Here is a 13,321-nt window from a genome sequence, read left to right on the forward strand (position 1 = left end):
CCTTTAGCAAGCCTACATAGTATTTATGCCTAAAAGTCACTGCATGGGTAAATAAGAAACAAGCAACACACACACACACACATATATATATATATATATATATATATATATATATATATATATATATATATATATATATATATATATATATATATATATATATATATATATATATCCATGGGCCACTGTAAAGTAATATGGTTCTGTCATAACGTTTTGAATGAAAATCTGCATTTGGATAAGACACCTTTAGTATAGTTTTGATTTTAAGGCATAATAAAGATCAAATGCAAGTACGAGTGGATTTACATTGAAAATTTCAAACGCATCAAGAAAACCATGTGCTAAGGAAATTTCAAACCATTTGGAACGCACAGAGACGAGCTTTTGTGCAAAAATGAACTTAAAGGTGCCTTTAAAAAAGTGTCAAAGTACTTTTGAAAACAAAAAAGCAAACCCCCAATAGGTGGCAGCAAGAGGCCGCTTTATTTGAGTAAAGCATTGAACGATTCATTCAGCCAAAGAAGCCAATAGGATGAACGGACAGTTGAATCAATCCCCGAATCATCGACTCACCCGAGTCTTCTTGGCGAAGGCCTGAATCGTTCGTGCAGGGAAACGTCGCTGTGTATTATTCAGAGATGGCCAACTGTTCTGCTGTTTATTTTATTATACTTATCGCAATGATTTTACTACTACTATCAATAAAATTAATATTAATAATGATAATATTGCCGGAAGTTGTACAGCGCATGCGTCACGTGTTCATCATCAGCATCCATGACAACCGTCCTGTGGGTGTTGTTTGAATCTCGCTGTGTCGATTGGCATCTGATCTCTGCGTCCTCCGTGACAATTTTTCCAGATTATCGATATTATTGATCGTTGGATACGTCGATTGATCGCCTGCTGTTCCCATCACTCAGGTTTGACCCTTTTTATTACGCTGTGCTTTGTGTTTGTGTTCAGTATGTCTTGTGTTCACTACAGGTTCCAGAGTCGACTCACCTACGACTCGCTCCAGTTTGAAGGCCTCAACATCAGCGCGGGGGAGCTGAAGCGGCAGATCATGAGGAGCAAGAGGCTGAAGTTCTGCCAGCTGAAGATCAGCAACGCCCAGACTGATGAAGGTGAGTTGAGGAAAAGACACTTCAACTGTTCTACGCTAACATTAGATGCGTTACATCAGACACTTCTGGAAGCTGTAAGGTGGTGCTGATGCTGACATGTAGGGATGTTTTGGCTGTTTTAAAAGGCTAATGGCTCTCAAAGTATACCGTGCTCCATAATTATGTGCTGATTCTGATTTTATTTTGCTGTCAGAATACACAGATGATGCTCTCATCCCTAAAAACACGTCGGTCATCATCAGACGGATCCCTGCGGCGGGACTGAAGTCCTCAAACAGAAGATTTGTTGGGTAAGTGCTGTGAAATGAGCACACGCGTCCTCTGTTAGATGTTATATGAAGACTCCTGGTCTGTCCCTGGTGTTTTAGTCACACAAGCTCCTTTGTTTTGCAGACATCAAGCTGGACGCTGGCGTGAACCTTCACCTAGAGCTGATCCTTCACTCCTCTCACTGGAGCAGTTGTTGAAGGTATTGAACAAATGAATAGCACAATAGCAATGTAAAGCACACAATATACGCACACGCACTCAGCTTCTTAGGGAAATTTGAGATTGTTTGAAGGGTTGAGGGTGAAAAAGATTCAAATGTGCAAATGCCTGTGAAACAGACTGAGAATCTGGCTGAGGCAAAGGCGTCAGAGGAGGACAAGCTGAAAGCGGTGATGTACCAGTCCAGCCTGTGCTACTACTCCAGCAGGTGAGCGTTCAGACACTGACAGGTTTGCTTTGTGAGAGATGTCTGAGCTGATTCTCATGGTTCTGATGTTCACTAGTGAGGCCATGAGGCTGCTTGGGATCCCGGGACACCACATTAGGCACTGCCCCACTAATGTGGTAACTGGGTTTTCCAAGCTCACGGTTGCTGTGAACTTGAGCTCTTGTCCTCATCAGTCAGATTGTTTGCTCAGAGTTTGACTGTCACTCCTCAATTCACAGGGCAGCCGCTCCGCGCCGCACAAGCGCATCCGGAAGAGCACAGGGATTCCCCGCAGCTTCCTGTTGGAGGTGGACGACCCAGACCGAAAGGGAGTCATGATAGACGGCAGCGGCCGATACGTCATTCCCATCATAGACGCGTGAGTAAACTGTACTTGGCATAGCCGCATGTTCTAGTGTTTGTCCAAATCTCACATGATGTCTGCTTGTGTGTGTTTGCGCTCGATCTGTTCAGTGAGGCCTATGCTGCTGAGAAGAGAAAGAGGCCGTCCTTCTCCTGCCAGACCGAGCCTTTGCCCTCCTCGTCCTCAGCAGGTGCGGCATCTTCGGTCCGGGACGCCGGAGGGAAACGGTCCCGCTCCCCATCTTCACCAGAGACGCGCGGCGACCAGAAGAGACCACGTCGCTGAGAGACCTTCATCCAAGAGACCTGGAGCCGACGTGTAAATATTGTACATAGTTTATTAATAAAAGATAATAAAGATTATAGCCGCATGAACTGTGTGGACTGGTTAACCTTCACTCCAGCAGTGCAACACACACATACACACACACACACACACACACACACACACACGAATGAATTCATAAACACAATATCATGAAGTTTTGCTTTAATTTAGGAAAAGAGAAACTCTTCTGGGCTAAAATCTGATGGGTTTTTTTCAGCGTTCTTACTTCAGTCTTTAATGTCAGGTGATCCTTCAAATGTCAGTGTAAAGTGTTGAGTACACTATTAGTGCTCAGTCGTGTTTTTCATAGTTACCAGTGCCGATGGAGTTTTTTGAAGCGTCATATTCTGCTGGAAACGTTTCATTTGAATGGTAATGTCCCATAAGCGGAGGTCTTGTGAGTAACTTCACAAGTCGGTCAAAGTCTACACCGGTGACAAGCTCATCTACTCCCAGAACCTGCTACTCTCTACCTACACGTTGTCAGCTGATGTTTCAAAACCTCAACACTCGCATACAGAACAGCCTCAGCGTCTGCACCACTTATCGGCACTAGCTGCAAGTCTACACCCCCTCTGTCCAGAAGTGAGCACAGCCTCTTGGTACCATCCCAGCAAGCATTTTTTTGGGGTGTTTAAAGGTGCCAACTGACCATCAAAAGTAAAAATGACTCATTTTATCTCATCCCAACAGGGAAACCACCAACAATAAAGAATGAGTTACTATCTGGTGTCATGGCTTTGCAATTAAAACAAGTTTAGTTATAATGGAGGTCATTGGGGGCAAAAAACAGCCACTTGAACAATATGAACAATACATAAGGGTTAAAAGTCTAATAGACGGCTTGGTTAAAACCAGGCTAAATCTAGGCTGTCAGTGAGTGTGCACCCCTAACCCCGCCTCTCACAGTGACCTCACTAGCTCCGCTGAGTGCTTTGTGTCTCAGATTGCATGCAAGTCTGCAGCCAGATACTGCTGGAAGCTAGTCATCAAATACACAGGAACGAATGACTACACGTGTCAATCTGTCTATTAAACTATCTAATCTGTCTAGTCAGTCTTTTATTATCTTTTATATGCAAAAATATTCATTCATAAAAACATATGTATATATGAACACTGGGTCAAATAGGGTCCGTGCATTTTAAATCTAATAACAAAATTAACCCAATGTTGGTTTTGTCCATATTTAAATGAACGTGTGTAAACGCACGCTTTGATCAAACCTTTTATTCCCCTTGATGATATTGTGCTTTTTTTTTCCCCTCAATGCCCTCCAAAGTTTCAATGTTTGGCCGTGTCTGCCATATCTGTTTTGTTTAAAAAAAAAAAAGGAAAAAAAAGGAATGCATCGGTTCCTGCATGTAGAATTCAGAAATCTCATGGCATTGAAAGAAAACTGGCAGCAGTTGAGTGCCGAGGTCAAAGGTCAGATGAGCAGGCATCACACCTGATAAACACCTGGGGCAACTGTACAGTAAAAAAAAAAAAAAACAACAAGATTAAGAAATATTGCTTTAATTTGAGAGAGACAAAAAAAACTCTTCCGTGTTAAAATTTGATGTTCCTCCAGCGTTCTTACGTCAGTCTTTAATGTCAGGTGATCCTTCAAATGTCAGTGTAAATTGTTGAGTGTACCATTAGTGCTCAGTCGTGTTTTTCATAGTTACCAGTGCCGATGGAGTTTTTTTTTTTAGAGCGTCATATTCTGCTGGAAAAGTTTCATTTTAATGGTAATATGCCATGAGCGGAGGTGTATGAGTAACTTCACAAGTTGACCATAGTCTAGAGCGATGACATGCTCATCTACTCCCAGAACCTGGCAGAACGAAATGTTGCAGCTCGTCCGGTCTTCAATGATGAGCCCAAAAGAGGCCACTTCACAGAGCCGGCCCAAGGCTTAAGAGAACTGAGAGGCAGGACAAGATGGCGGGCTGGACTTGGTTAACTTTAGATTTTACACAAATCTCATTGTTTTGTTTTTCACCTAAAATAGTAATTAAAACATCCAAGATGTGTTTTGCCTCATCAAAATGTGGAATTTGATCAGCAAACTACTCATTCTAAGACAACTATGCCTTGGGCTAAATGACTTGGCTTCAAGTACGATGCCACACGATTCAGAAATGAAGGTACAGACTGCACAAACAGATAAACGACATGATGCATCTCATTTCACCACAACTAAAGGCAGCGACAAAAAAAAAGTCAAGCTCTCACGATGATGACATTTCTCATGCAACCCTTTAGCAAGCCTACATAGTATTTATGCCTAAAAGTCACTGCATGGGTAAATAAGAAACAAGCAACACACACACACACACATATATATATATATATATATATATATATATATATATATATATATATATATATATATATATATATCCATGGGCCACTGTAAAGTAATATGGTTCTGTCATAACGTTTTGAATGAAAATCTGCATTTGGATAAGACACCTTTAGTATAGTTTTGATTTTAAGGCATAATAAAGATCAAATGCAAGTACGAGTGGATTTACATTGAAAATTTCAAACGCATCAAGAAAACCATGTGCTAAGGAAATTTCAAACCATTTGGAACGCACAGAGACGAGCTTTTGTGCAAAAATGAACTTAAAGGTGCCTTTAAAAAAGTGTCAAAGTACTTTTGAAAACAAAAAAGCAAACCCCCAATAGGTGGCAGCAAGAGGCCGCTTTATTTGAGTAAAGCATTGAACGATTCATTCAGCCAAAGAAGCCAATAGGATGAACGGACAGTTGAATCAATCCCCGAATCATCGACTCACCCGAGTCTTCTTGGCGAAGGCCTGAATCGTTCGTGCAGGGAAACGTCGCTGTGTATTATTCAGAGATGGCCAACTGTTCTGCTGTTTATTTTATTATACTTATCGCAATGATTTTACTACTACTATCAATAAAATTAATATTAATAATGATAATATTGCCGGAAGTTGTACAGCGCATGCGTCACGTGTTCATCATCAGCATCCATGACAACCGTCCTGTGGGTGTTGTTTGAATCTCGCTGTGTCGATTGGCATCTGATCTCTGCGTCCTCCGTGACAATTTTTCCAGATTATCGATATTATTGATCGTTGGATACGTCGATTGATCGCCTGCTGTTCCCATCACTCAGGTTTGACCCTTTTTATTACGCTGTGCTTTGTGTTTGTGTTCAGTATGTCTTGTGTTCACTACAGGTTCCAGAGTCGACTCACCTACGACTCGCTCCAGTTTGAAGGCCTCAACATCAGCGCGGGGGAGCTGAAGCGGCAGATCATGAGGAGCAAGAGGCTGAAGTTCTGCCAGCTGAAGATCAGCAACGCCCAGACTGATGAAGGTGAGTTGAGGAAAAGACACTTCAACTGTTCTACGCTAACATTAGATGCGTTACATCAGACACTTCTGGAAGCTGTAAGGTGGTGCTGATGCTGACATGTAGGGATGTTTTGGCTGTTTTAAAAGGCTAATGGCTCTCAAAGTATACCGTGCTCCATAATTATGTGCTGATTCTGATTTTATTTTGCTGTCAGAATACACAGATGATGCTCTCATCCCTAAAAACACGTCGGTCATCATCAGACGGATCCCTGCGGCGGGACTGAAGTCCTCAAACAGAAGATTTGTTGGGTAAGTGCTGTGAAATGAGCACACGCGTCCTCTGTTAGATGTTATATGAAGACTCCTGGTCTGTCCCTGGTGTTTTAGTCACACAAGCTCCTTTGTTTTGCAGACATCAAGCTGGACGCTGGCGTGAACCTTCACCTAGAGCTGATCCTTCACTCCTCTCACTGGAGCAGTTGTTGAAGGTATTGAACAAATGAATAGCACAATAGCAATGTAAAGCACACAATATACGCACACGCACTCAGCTTCTTAGGGAAATTTGAGATTGTTTGAAGGGTTGAGGGTGAAAAAGATTCAAATGTGCAAATGCCTGTGAAACAGACTGAGAATCTGGCTGAGGCAAAGGCGTCAGAGGAGGACAAGCTGAAAGCGGTGATGTACCAGTCCAGCCTGTGCTACTACTCCAGCAGGTGAGCGTTCAGACACTGACAGGTTTGCTTTGTGAGAGATGTCTGAGCTGATTCTCATGGTTCTGATGTTCACTAGTGAGGCCATGAGGCTGCTTGGGATCCCGGGACACCACATTAGGCACTGCCCCACTAATGTGGTAACTGGGTTTTCCAAGCTCACGGTTGCTGTGAACTTGAGCTCTTGTCCTCATCAGTCAGATTGTTTGCTCAGAGTTTGACTGTCACTCCTCAATTCACAGGGCAGCCGCTCCGCGCCGCACAAGCGCATCCGGAAGAGCACAGGGATTCCCCGCAGCTTCCTGTTGGAGGTGGACGACCCAGACCGAAAGGGAGTCATGATAGACGGCAGCGGCCGATACGTCATTCCCATCATAGACGCGTGAGTAAACTGTACTTGGCATAGCCGCATGTTCTAGTGTTTGTCCAAATCTCACATGATGTCTGCTTGTGTGTGTTTGCGCTCGATCTGTTCAGTGAGGCCTATGCTGCTGAGAAGAGAAAGAGGCCGTCCTTCTCCTGCCAGACCGAGCCTTTGCCCTCCTCGTCCTCAGCAGGTGCGGCATCTTCGGTCCGGGACGCCGGAGGGAAACGGTCCCGCTCCCCATCTTCACCAGAGACGCGCGGCGACCAGAAGAGACCACGTCGCTGAGAGACCTTCATCCAAGAGACCTGGAGCCGACGTGTAAATATTGTACATAGTTTATTAATAAAAGATAATAAAGATTATAGCCGCATGAACTGTGTGGACTGGTTAACCTTCACTCCAGCAGTGCAACACACACACACACACACACACACACACACACACACACACACACACACACACGAATGAATTCATAAACACAATATCATGAAGTTTTGCTTTAATTTAGGAAAAGAGAAACTCTTCTGGGCTAAAATCTGATGGGTTTTTTCAGCGTTCTTACTTCAGTCTTTAATGTCAGGTGATCCTTCAAATGTCAGTGTAAAGTGTTGAGTACACTATTAGTGCTCAGTCGTGTTTTTCATAGTTACCAGTGCCGATGGAGTTTTTTGAAGCGTCATATTCTGCTGGAAACGTTTCATTTGAATGGTAATGTCCCATAAGCGGAGGTCTTGTGAGTAACTTCACAAGTCGGTCAAAGTCTACACCGGTGACAAGCTCATCTACTCCCAGAACCTGCTACTCTCTACCTACACGTTGTCAGCTGATGTTTCAAAACCTCAACACTCGCATACAGAACAGCCTCAGCGTCTGCACCACTTATCGGCACTAGCTGCAAGTCTACACCCCCTCTGTCCAGAAGTGAGCACAGCCTCTTGGTACCATCCCAGCAAGCATTTTTTTGGGGTGTTTAAAGGTGCCAACTGACCATCAAAAGTAAAAATGACTCATTTTATCTCATCCCAACAGGGAAACCACCAACAATAAAGAATGAGTTACTATCTGGTGTCATGGCTTTGCAATTAAAACAAGTTTAGTTATAATGGAGGTCATTGGGGGCAAAAAACAGCCACTTGAACAATATGAACAATACATAAGGGTTAAAAGTCTAATAGACGGCTTGGTTAAAACCAGGCTAAATCTAGGCTGTCAGTGAGTGTGCACCCCTAACCCCGCCTCTCACAGTGACCTCACTAGCTCCGCTGAGTGCTTTGTGTCTCAGATTGCATGCAAGTCTGCAGCCAGATACTGCTGGAAGCTAGTCATCAAATACACAGGAAGGAATGACTACACGTGTCAATCTGTCTATTAAACTATCTAATCTGTCTAGTCAGTCTTTTATTATCTTTTATATGCAAAAATATTCATTCATAAAAACATATGTATATATGAACACTGGGTCAAATAGGGTCCGTGCATTTTAAATCTAATAACAAAATTAACCCAATGTTGGTTTTGTCCATATTTAAATGAACGTGTGTAAACGCACGCTTTGATCAAACCTTTTATTCCCCTTGATGATATTGTGCTTTTTTTTCCCCTCAATGCCCTCCAAAGTTTCAATGTTTGGCCGTGTCTGCCATATCTGTTTTGTTTAAAAAAAAAAAAAGGAATGCATCGGTTCCTGCATGTAGAATTCAGAAATCCCATGGCATTGAAAGAAAACTGGCAGCAGTTGAGTGCCGAGGTCAAAGGTCAGATGAGCAGGCATCACACCTGATAAACACCTGGGGCAACTGTACAGTAAAAAAAAAAAAAAACAACAAGATTAAGAAATATTGCTTTAATTTGAGAGAGACAAAAAAAACTCTTCCGTGTTAAAATTTGATGTTCCTCCAGCGTTCTTACGTCAGTCTTTAATGTCAGGTGATCCTTCAAATGTCAGTGTAAATTGTTGAGTGTACCATTAGTGCTCAGTCGTGTTTTTCATAGTTACCAGTGCCGATGGAGTTTTTTTTTTTTAGAGCGTCATATTCTGCTGGAAAAGTTTCATTTTAATGGTAATATGCCATGAGCGGAGGTGTATGAGTAACTTCACAAGTTGACCATAGTCTAGAGCGATGACATGCTCATCTACTCCCAGAACCTGGCAGAACGAAATGTTGCAGCTCGTCCGGTCTTCAATGATGAGCCCAAAAGAGGCCACTTCACAGAGCCGGCCCAAGGCTTAAGAGAACTGAGAGGCAGGACAAGATGGCGGGCTGGACTTGGTTAACTTTAGATTTTACACAAATCTCATTGTTTTGTTTTTCACCTAAAATAGTAATTAAAACATCCAAGATGTGTTTTGCCTCATCAAAATGTGGAATTTGATCAGCAAACTACTCATTCTAAGACAACTATGCCTTGGGCTAAATGACTTGGCTTCAAGTACGATGCCACACGATTCAGAAATGAAGGTACAGACTGCACAAACAGATAAACGACATGATGCATCTCATTTCACCACAACTAAAGGCAGCGACAAAAAAAAAGTCAAGCTCTCACGATGATGACATTTCTCATGCAACCCTTTAGCAAGCCTACATAGTATTTATGCCTAAAAGTCACTGCATGGGTAAATAAGAAACAAGCAACACACACACACACATATATATATATATATATATATATATATATATATATCCATGGGCCACTGTAAAGTAATATGGTTCTGTCATAACGTTTTGAATGAAAATCTGCATTTGGATAAGACACCTTTAGTATAGTTTTGATTTTAAGGCATAATAAAGATCAAATGCAAGTACGAGTGGATTTACATTGAAAATTTCAAACGCATCAAGAAAACCATGTGCTAAGGAAATTTCAAACCATTTGGAACGCACAGAGACGAGCTTTTGTGCAAAAATGAACTTAAAGGTGCCTTTAAAAAAGTGTCAAAGTACTTTTGAAAACAAAAAAGCAAACCCCCAATAGGTGGCAGCAAGAGGCCGCTTTATTTGAGTAAAGCATTGAACGATTCATTCAGCCAAAGAAGCCAATAGGATGAACGGACAGTTGAATCAATCCCTGAATCATCGACTCACCCGAGTCTTCTTGGCGAAGGCCTGAATCGTTCGTGCAGGGAAACGTCGCTGTGTATTATTCAGAGATGGCCAACTGTTCTGCTGTTTATTTTATTATACTTATCGCAATGATTTTACTACTACTATCAATAAAATTAATATTAATAATGATAATATTGCCGGAAGTTGTACAGCGCATGCGTCACGTGTTCATCATCAGCATCCATGACAACCGTCCTGTGGCTGTTGTTTGAATCTCGCTGTGTCGATTGGCATCTGATCTCTGCGTCCTCCGTGACAATTTTTCCAGATTATCGATATTATTGATCGTTGGATACGTCGATTGATCGCCTGCTGTTCCCATCACTCAGGTTTGACCCTTTTTATTACGCTGTGCTTTGTGTTTGTGTTCAGTATGTCTTGTGTTCACTACAGGTTCCAGAGTCGACTCACCTACGACTCGCTCCAGTTTGAAGGCCTCAACATCAGCGCGGGGGAGCTGAAGCGGCAGATCATGAGGAGCAAGAGGCTGAAGTTCTGCCAGCTGAAGATCAGCAACGCCCAGACTGATGAAGGTGAGTTGAGGAAAAGACACTTCAACTGTTCTACGCTAACATTAGATGCGTTACATCAGACACTTCTGGAAGCTGTAAGGTGGTGCTGATGCTGACATGTAGGGATGTTTTGGCTGTTTTAAAAGGCTAATGGCTCTCAAAGTATACCGTGCTCCATAATTATGTGCTGATTCTGATTTTATTTTGCTGTCAGAATACACAGATGATGCTCTCATCCCTAAAAACACGTCGGTCATCATCAGACGGATCCCTGCGGCGGGACTGAAGTCCTCAAACAGAAGATTTGTTGGGTGAGTGCTGTGAAATGAGCACACGCGTCCTCTGTTAGATGTTATATGAAGACTCCTGGTCTGTCCCTGGTGTTTTAGTCACACAAGCTCCTTTGTTTTGCAGACATCAAGCTGGACGCTGGCGTGAACCTTCACCTAGAGCTGATCCTTCACTCCTCTCACTGGAGCAGTTGTTGAAGGTATTGAACAAATGAATAGCACAATAGCAATGTAAAGCACACAATATACGCACACGCACTCAGCTTCTTAGGGAGATTTGAGATTGTTTGAAGGGTTGAGGGTGAAAAAGATTCAAATGTGCAAATGCCTGTGAAACAGACTGAGAATCTGGCTGAGGCAAAGGCGTCAGAGGAGGACAAGCTGAAAGCGGTGATGTACCAGTCCAGCCTGTGCTACTACTCCAGCAGGTGAGCGTTCAGACACTGACAGGTTTGCTTTGTGAGAGATGTCTGAGCTGATTCTCATGGTTCTGATGTTCACTAGTGAGGCCATGAGGCTGCTTGGGATCCCGGGACACCACATTAGGCACTGCCCCACTAATGTGGTAACTGGGTTTTCCAAGCTCACGGTTGCTGTGAACTTGAGCTCTTGTCCTCATCAGTCAGATTGTTTGCTCCGAGTTTGACTGTCACTCCTCAATTCACAGGGCAGCCGCTCCGCGCCCCACAAGCGCATCCGGAAGAGCACAGGGATTCCCCGCAGCTTCCTGTTGGAGGTGGACGACCCAGACCGAAAGGGAGTCATGATAGACGGCAGCGGCCGATACGTCATTCCCATCATAGACGCGTGAGTAAACTGTACTTGGCATAGCCGCATGTTCTAGTGTTTGTCCAAATCTCACATGATGTCTGCTTGTGTGTGTTTGCGCTCGATCTGTTCAGTGAGGCCTATGCTGCTGAGAAGAGAAAGAGGCCGTCCTTCTCCTGCCAGACCGAGCCTTTGCCCTCCTCGTCCTCAGCAGGTGCGGCATCTTCGGTCCGGGACGCCGGAGGGAAACGGTCCCGCTCCCCATCTTCACCAGAGACGCGCGGCGACCAGAAGAGACCACGTCGCTGAGAGACCTTCATCCAAGAGACCTGGAGCCGACGTGTAAATATTGTACATAGTTTATTAATAAAAGATAATAAAGATTATAGCCGCATGAACTGTGTGGACTGGTTAACCTTCACTCCAGCAGTGCAACACACACATACACACACACACACACACACACACACACACACACACACACGAATGAATTCATAAACACAATATCATGAAGTTTTGCTTTAATTTAGGAAAAGAGAAACTCTTCTGGGCTAAAATCTGATGGGTTTTTTCAGCGTTCTTACTTCAGTCTTTAATGTCAGGTGATCCTTCAAATGTCAGTGTAAAGTGTTGAGTACACTATTAGTGCTCAGTCGTGTTTTTCATAGTTACCAGTGCCGATGGAGTTTTTTGAAGCGTCATATTCTGCTGGAAACGTTTCATTTGAATGGTAATGTCCCATAAGCGGAGGTCTTGTGAGTAACTTCACAAGTCGGTCAAAGTCTACACCGGTGACAAGCTCATCTACTCCCAGAACCTGCTACTCTCTACCTACACGTTGTCAGCTGATGTTTCAAAACCTCAACACTCGCATACAGAACAGCCTCAGCGTCTGCACCACTTATCGGCACTAGCTGCAAGTCTACACCCCCTCTGTCCAGAAGTGAGCACAGCCTCTTGGTACCATCCCAGCAAGCATTTTTTTGGGGTGTTTAAAGGTGCCAACTGACCATCAAAAGTAAAAATGACTCATTTTATCTCATCCCAACAGGGAAACCACCAACAATAAAGAATGAGTTACTATCTGGTGTCATGGCTTTGCAATTAAAACAAGTTTAGTTATAATGGAGGTCATTGGGGGCAAAAAACAGCCACTTGAACAATATGAACAATACATAAGGGTTAAAAGTCTAATAGACGGCTTGGTTAAAACCAGGCTAAATCTAGGCTGTCAGTGAGTGTGCACCCCTAACCCCGCCTCTCACAGTGACCTCACTAGCTCCGCTGAGTGCTTTGTGTCTCAGATTGCATGCAAGTCTGCAGCCAGATACTGCTGGAAGCTAGTCATCAAATACACAGGAACGAATGACTACACGTGTCAATCTGTCTATTAAACTATCTAATCTGTCTAGTCAGTCTTTTATTATCTTTTATATGCAAAAATATTCATTCATAAAAACATATGTATATATGAACACTGGGTCAAATAGGGTCCGTGCATTTTAAATCTAATAACAAAATTAACCCAATGTTGGTTTTGTCCATATTTAAATGAACGTGTGTAAACGCACGCTTTGATCAAACCTTTTATTCCCCTTGATGATATTGTGCTTTTTTTTCCCCTCAATGCCCTCCAAAGTTTCAATGTTTGGCCGTGTCTGCCATATCTGTTTTGTTTAAAAAAAAAAAAGGAATGCATCGGTTCCTGCATGTAGAATTCAG

The 13,321-nt window shown here is 43.1% G+C and overlaps 4 protein-coding genes across 29 annotated transcripts in view; 3 read left to right on the forward strand and 1 right to left on the reverse strand.

Annotated features, from left to right (window-relative positions):
- LOC141375838 (uncharacterized) overlaps positions 1–13,321 on the reverse strand; it is a 488,480-nt gene that overhangs the window by 182,966 nt on the left and 292,193 nt on the right. The window lies entirely within an intron of this gene.
- LOC141375806 (E3 ubiquitin-protein ligase RBBP6-like) lies at positions 797–2,561 on the forward strand. Of its 2 annotated transcripts, XM_087264916.1 has the most exons (7): positions 797–1,130; positions 1,324–1,420; positions 1,524–1,599; positions 1,739–1,827; positions 1,904–1,964; positions 2,067–2,206; positions 2,302–2,561. In XM_087264916.1, exons 1-7 carry the CDS (start codon positions 971–973, stop codon positions 2,474–2,476), a joined length of 798 nt encoding a protein of 265 aa, XP_087121042.1. In that variant the 5' UTR covers positions 797–970; the 3' UTR covers positions 2,477–2,561. The 2 variants fall into 2 exon arrangements, with proteins under 2 accessions (XP_087121042.1, XP_087121043.1); XM_087264917.1 differs by lacking the exon at positions 1,904–1,964.
- LOC141375807 (E3 ubiquitin-protein ligase RBBP6-like) lies at positions 5,528–7,292 on the forward strand. 2 transcript variants are annotated; one of them, XM_087264912.1, is made up of 7 exons: positions 5,528–5,861; positions 6,055–6,151; positions 6,255–6,330; positions 6,470–6,558; positions 6,635–6,695; positions 6,798–6,937; positions 7,033–7,292. In XM_087264912.1, exons 1-7 carry the CDS (start codon positions 5,702–5,704, stop codon positions 7,205–7,207), a joined length of 798 nt encoding a protein of 265 aa, XP_087121038.1. In that variant the 5' UTR covers positions 5,528–5,701; the 3' UTR covers positions 7,208–7,292. The 2 variants fall into 2 exon arrangements, with proteins under 2 accessions (XP_087121038.1, XP_087121039.1); XM_087264913.1 differs by lacking the exon at positions 6,635–6,695.
- Positions 10,229–11,995, forward strand: LOC141375541 (E3 ubiquitin-protein ligase RBBP6-like). Of its 2 annotated transcripts, XM_087265031.1 has the most exons (7): positions 10,229–10,562; positions 10,756–10,852; positions 10,956–11,031; positions 11,171–11,259; positions 11,336–11,396; positions 11,499–11,638; positions 11,734–11,992. In XM_087265031.1, the coding sequence occupies exons 1-7, from the start codon at positions 10,403–10,405 to the stop codon at positions 11,906–11,908; spliced, it is 798 nt and encodes a 265-aa protein (XP_087121157.1). In that variant the 5' UTR covers positions 10,229–10,402; the 3' UTR covers positions 11,909–11,992. The 2 variants fall into 2 exon arrangements, with proteins under 2 accessions (XP_087121157.1, XP_087121158.1); XM_087265032.1 differs by lacking the exon at positions 11,336–11,396 and having other exon boundaries at positions 11,734–11,995.

The sequence above is a fragment of the Danio rerio genome, chromosome 8 (assembly GCF_052040795.2).
Source record: "Danio rerio strain M-AB ecotype USA chromosome 8, GRCz13ab, whole genome shotgun sequence".
In the NCBI taxonomy this organism is placed as follows: domain Eukaryota; kingdom Metazoa; phylum Chordata; class Actinopteri; order Cypriniformes; family Danionidae; genus Danio; species Danio rerio.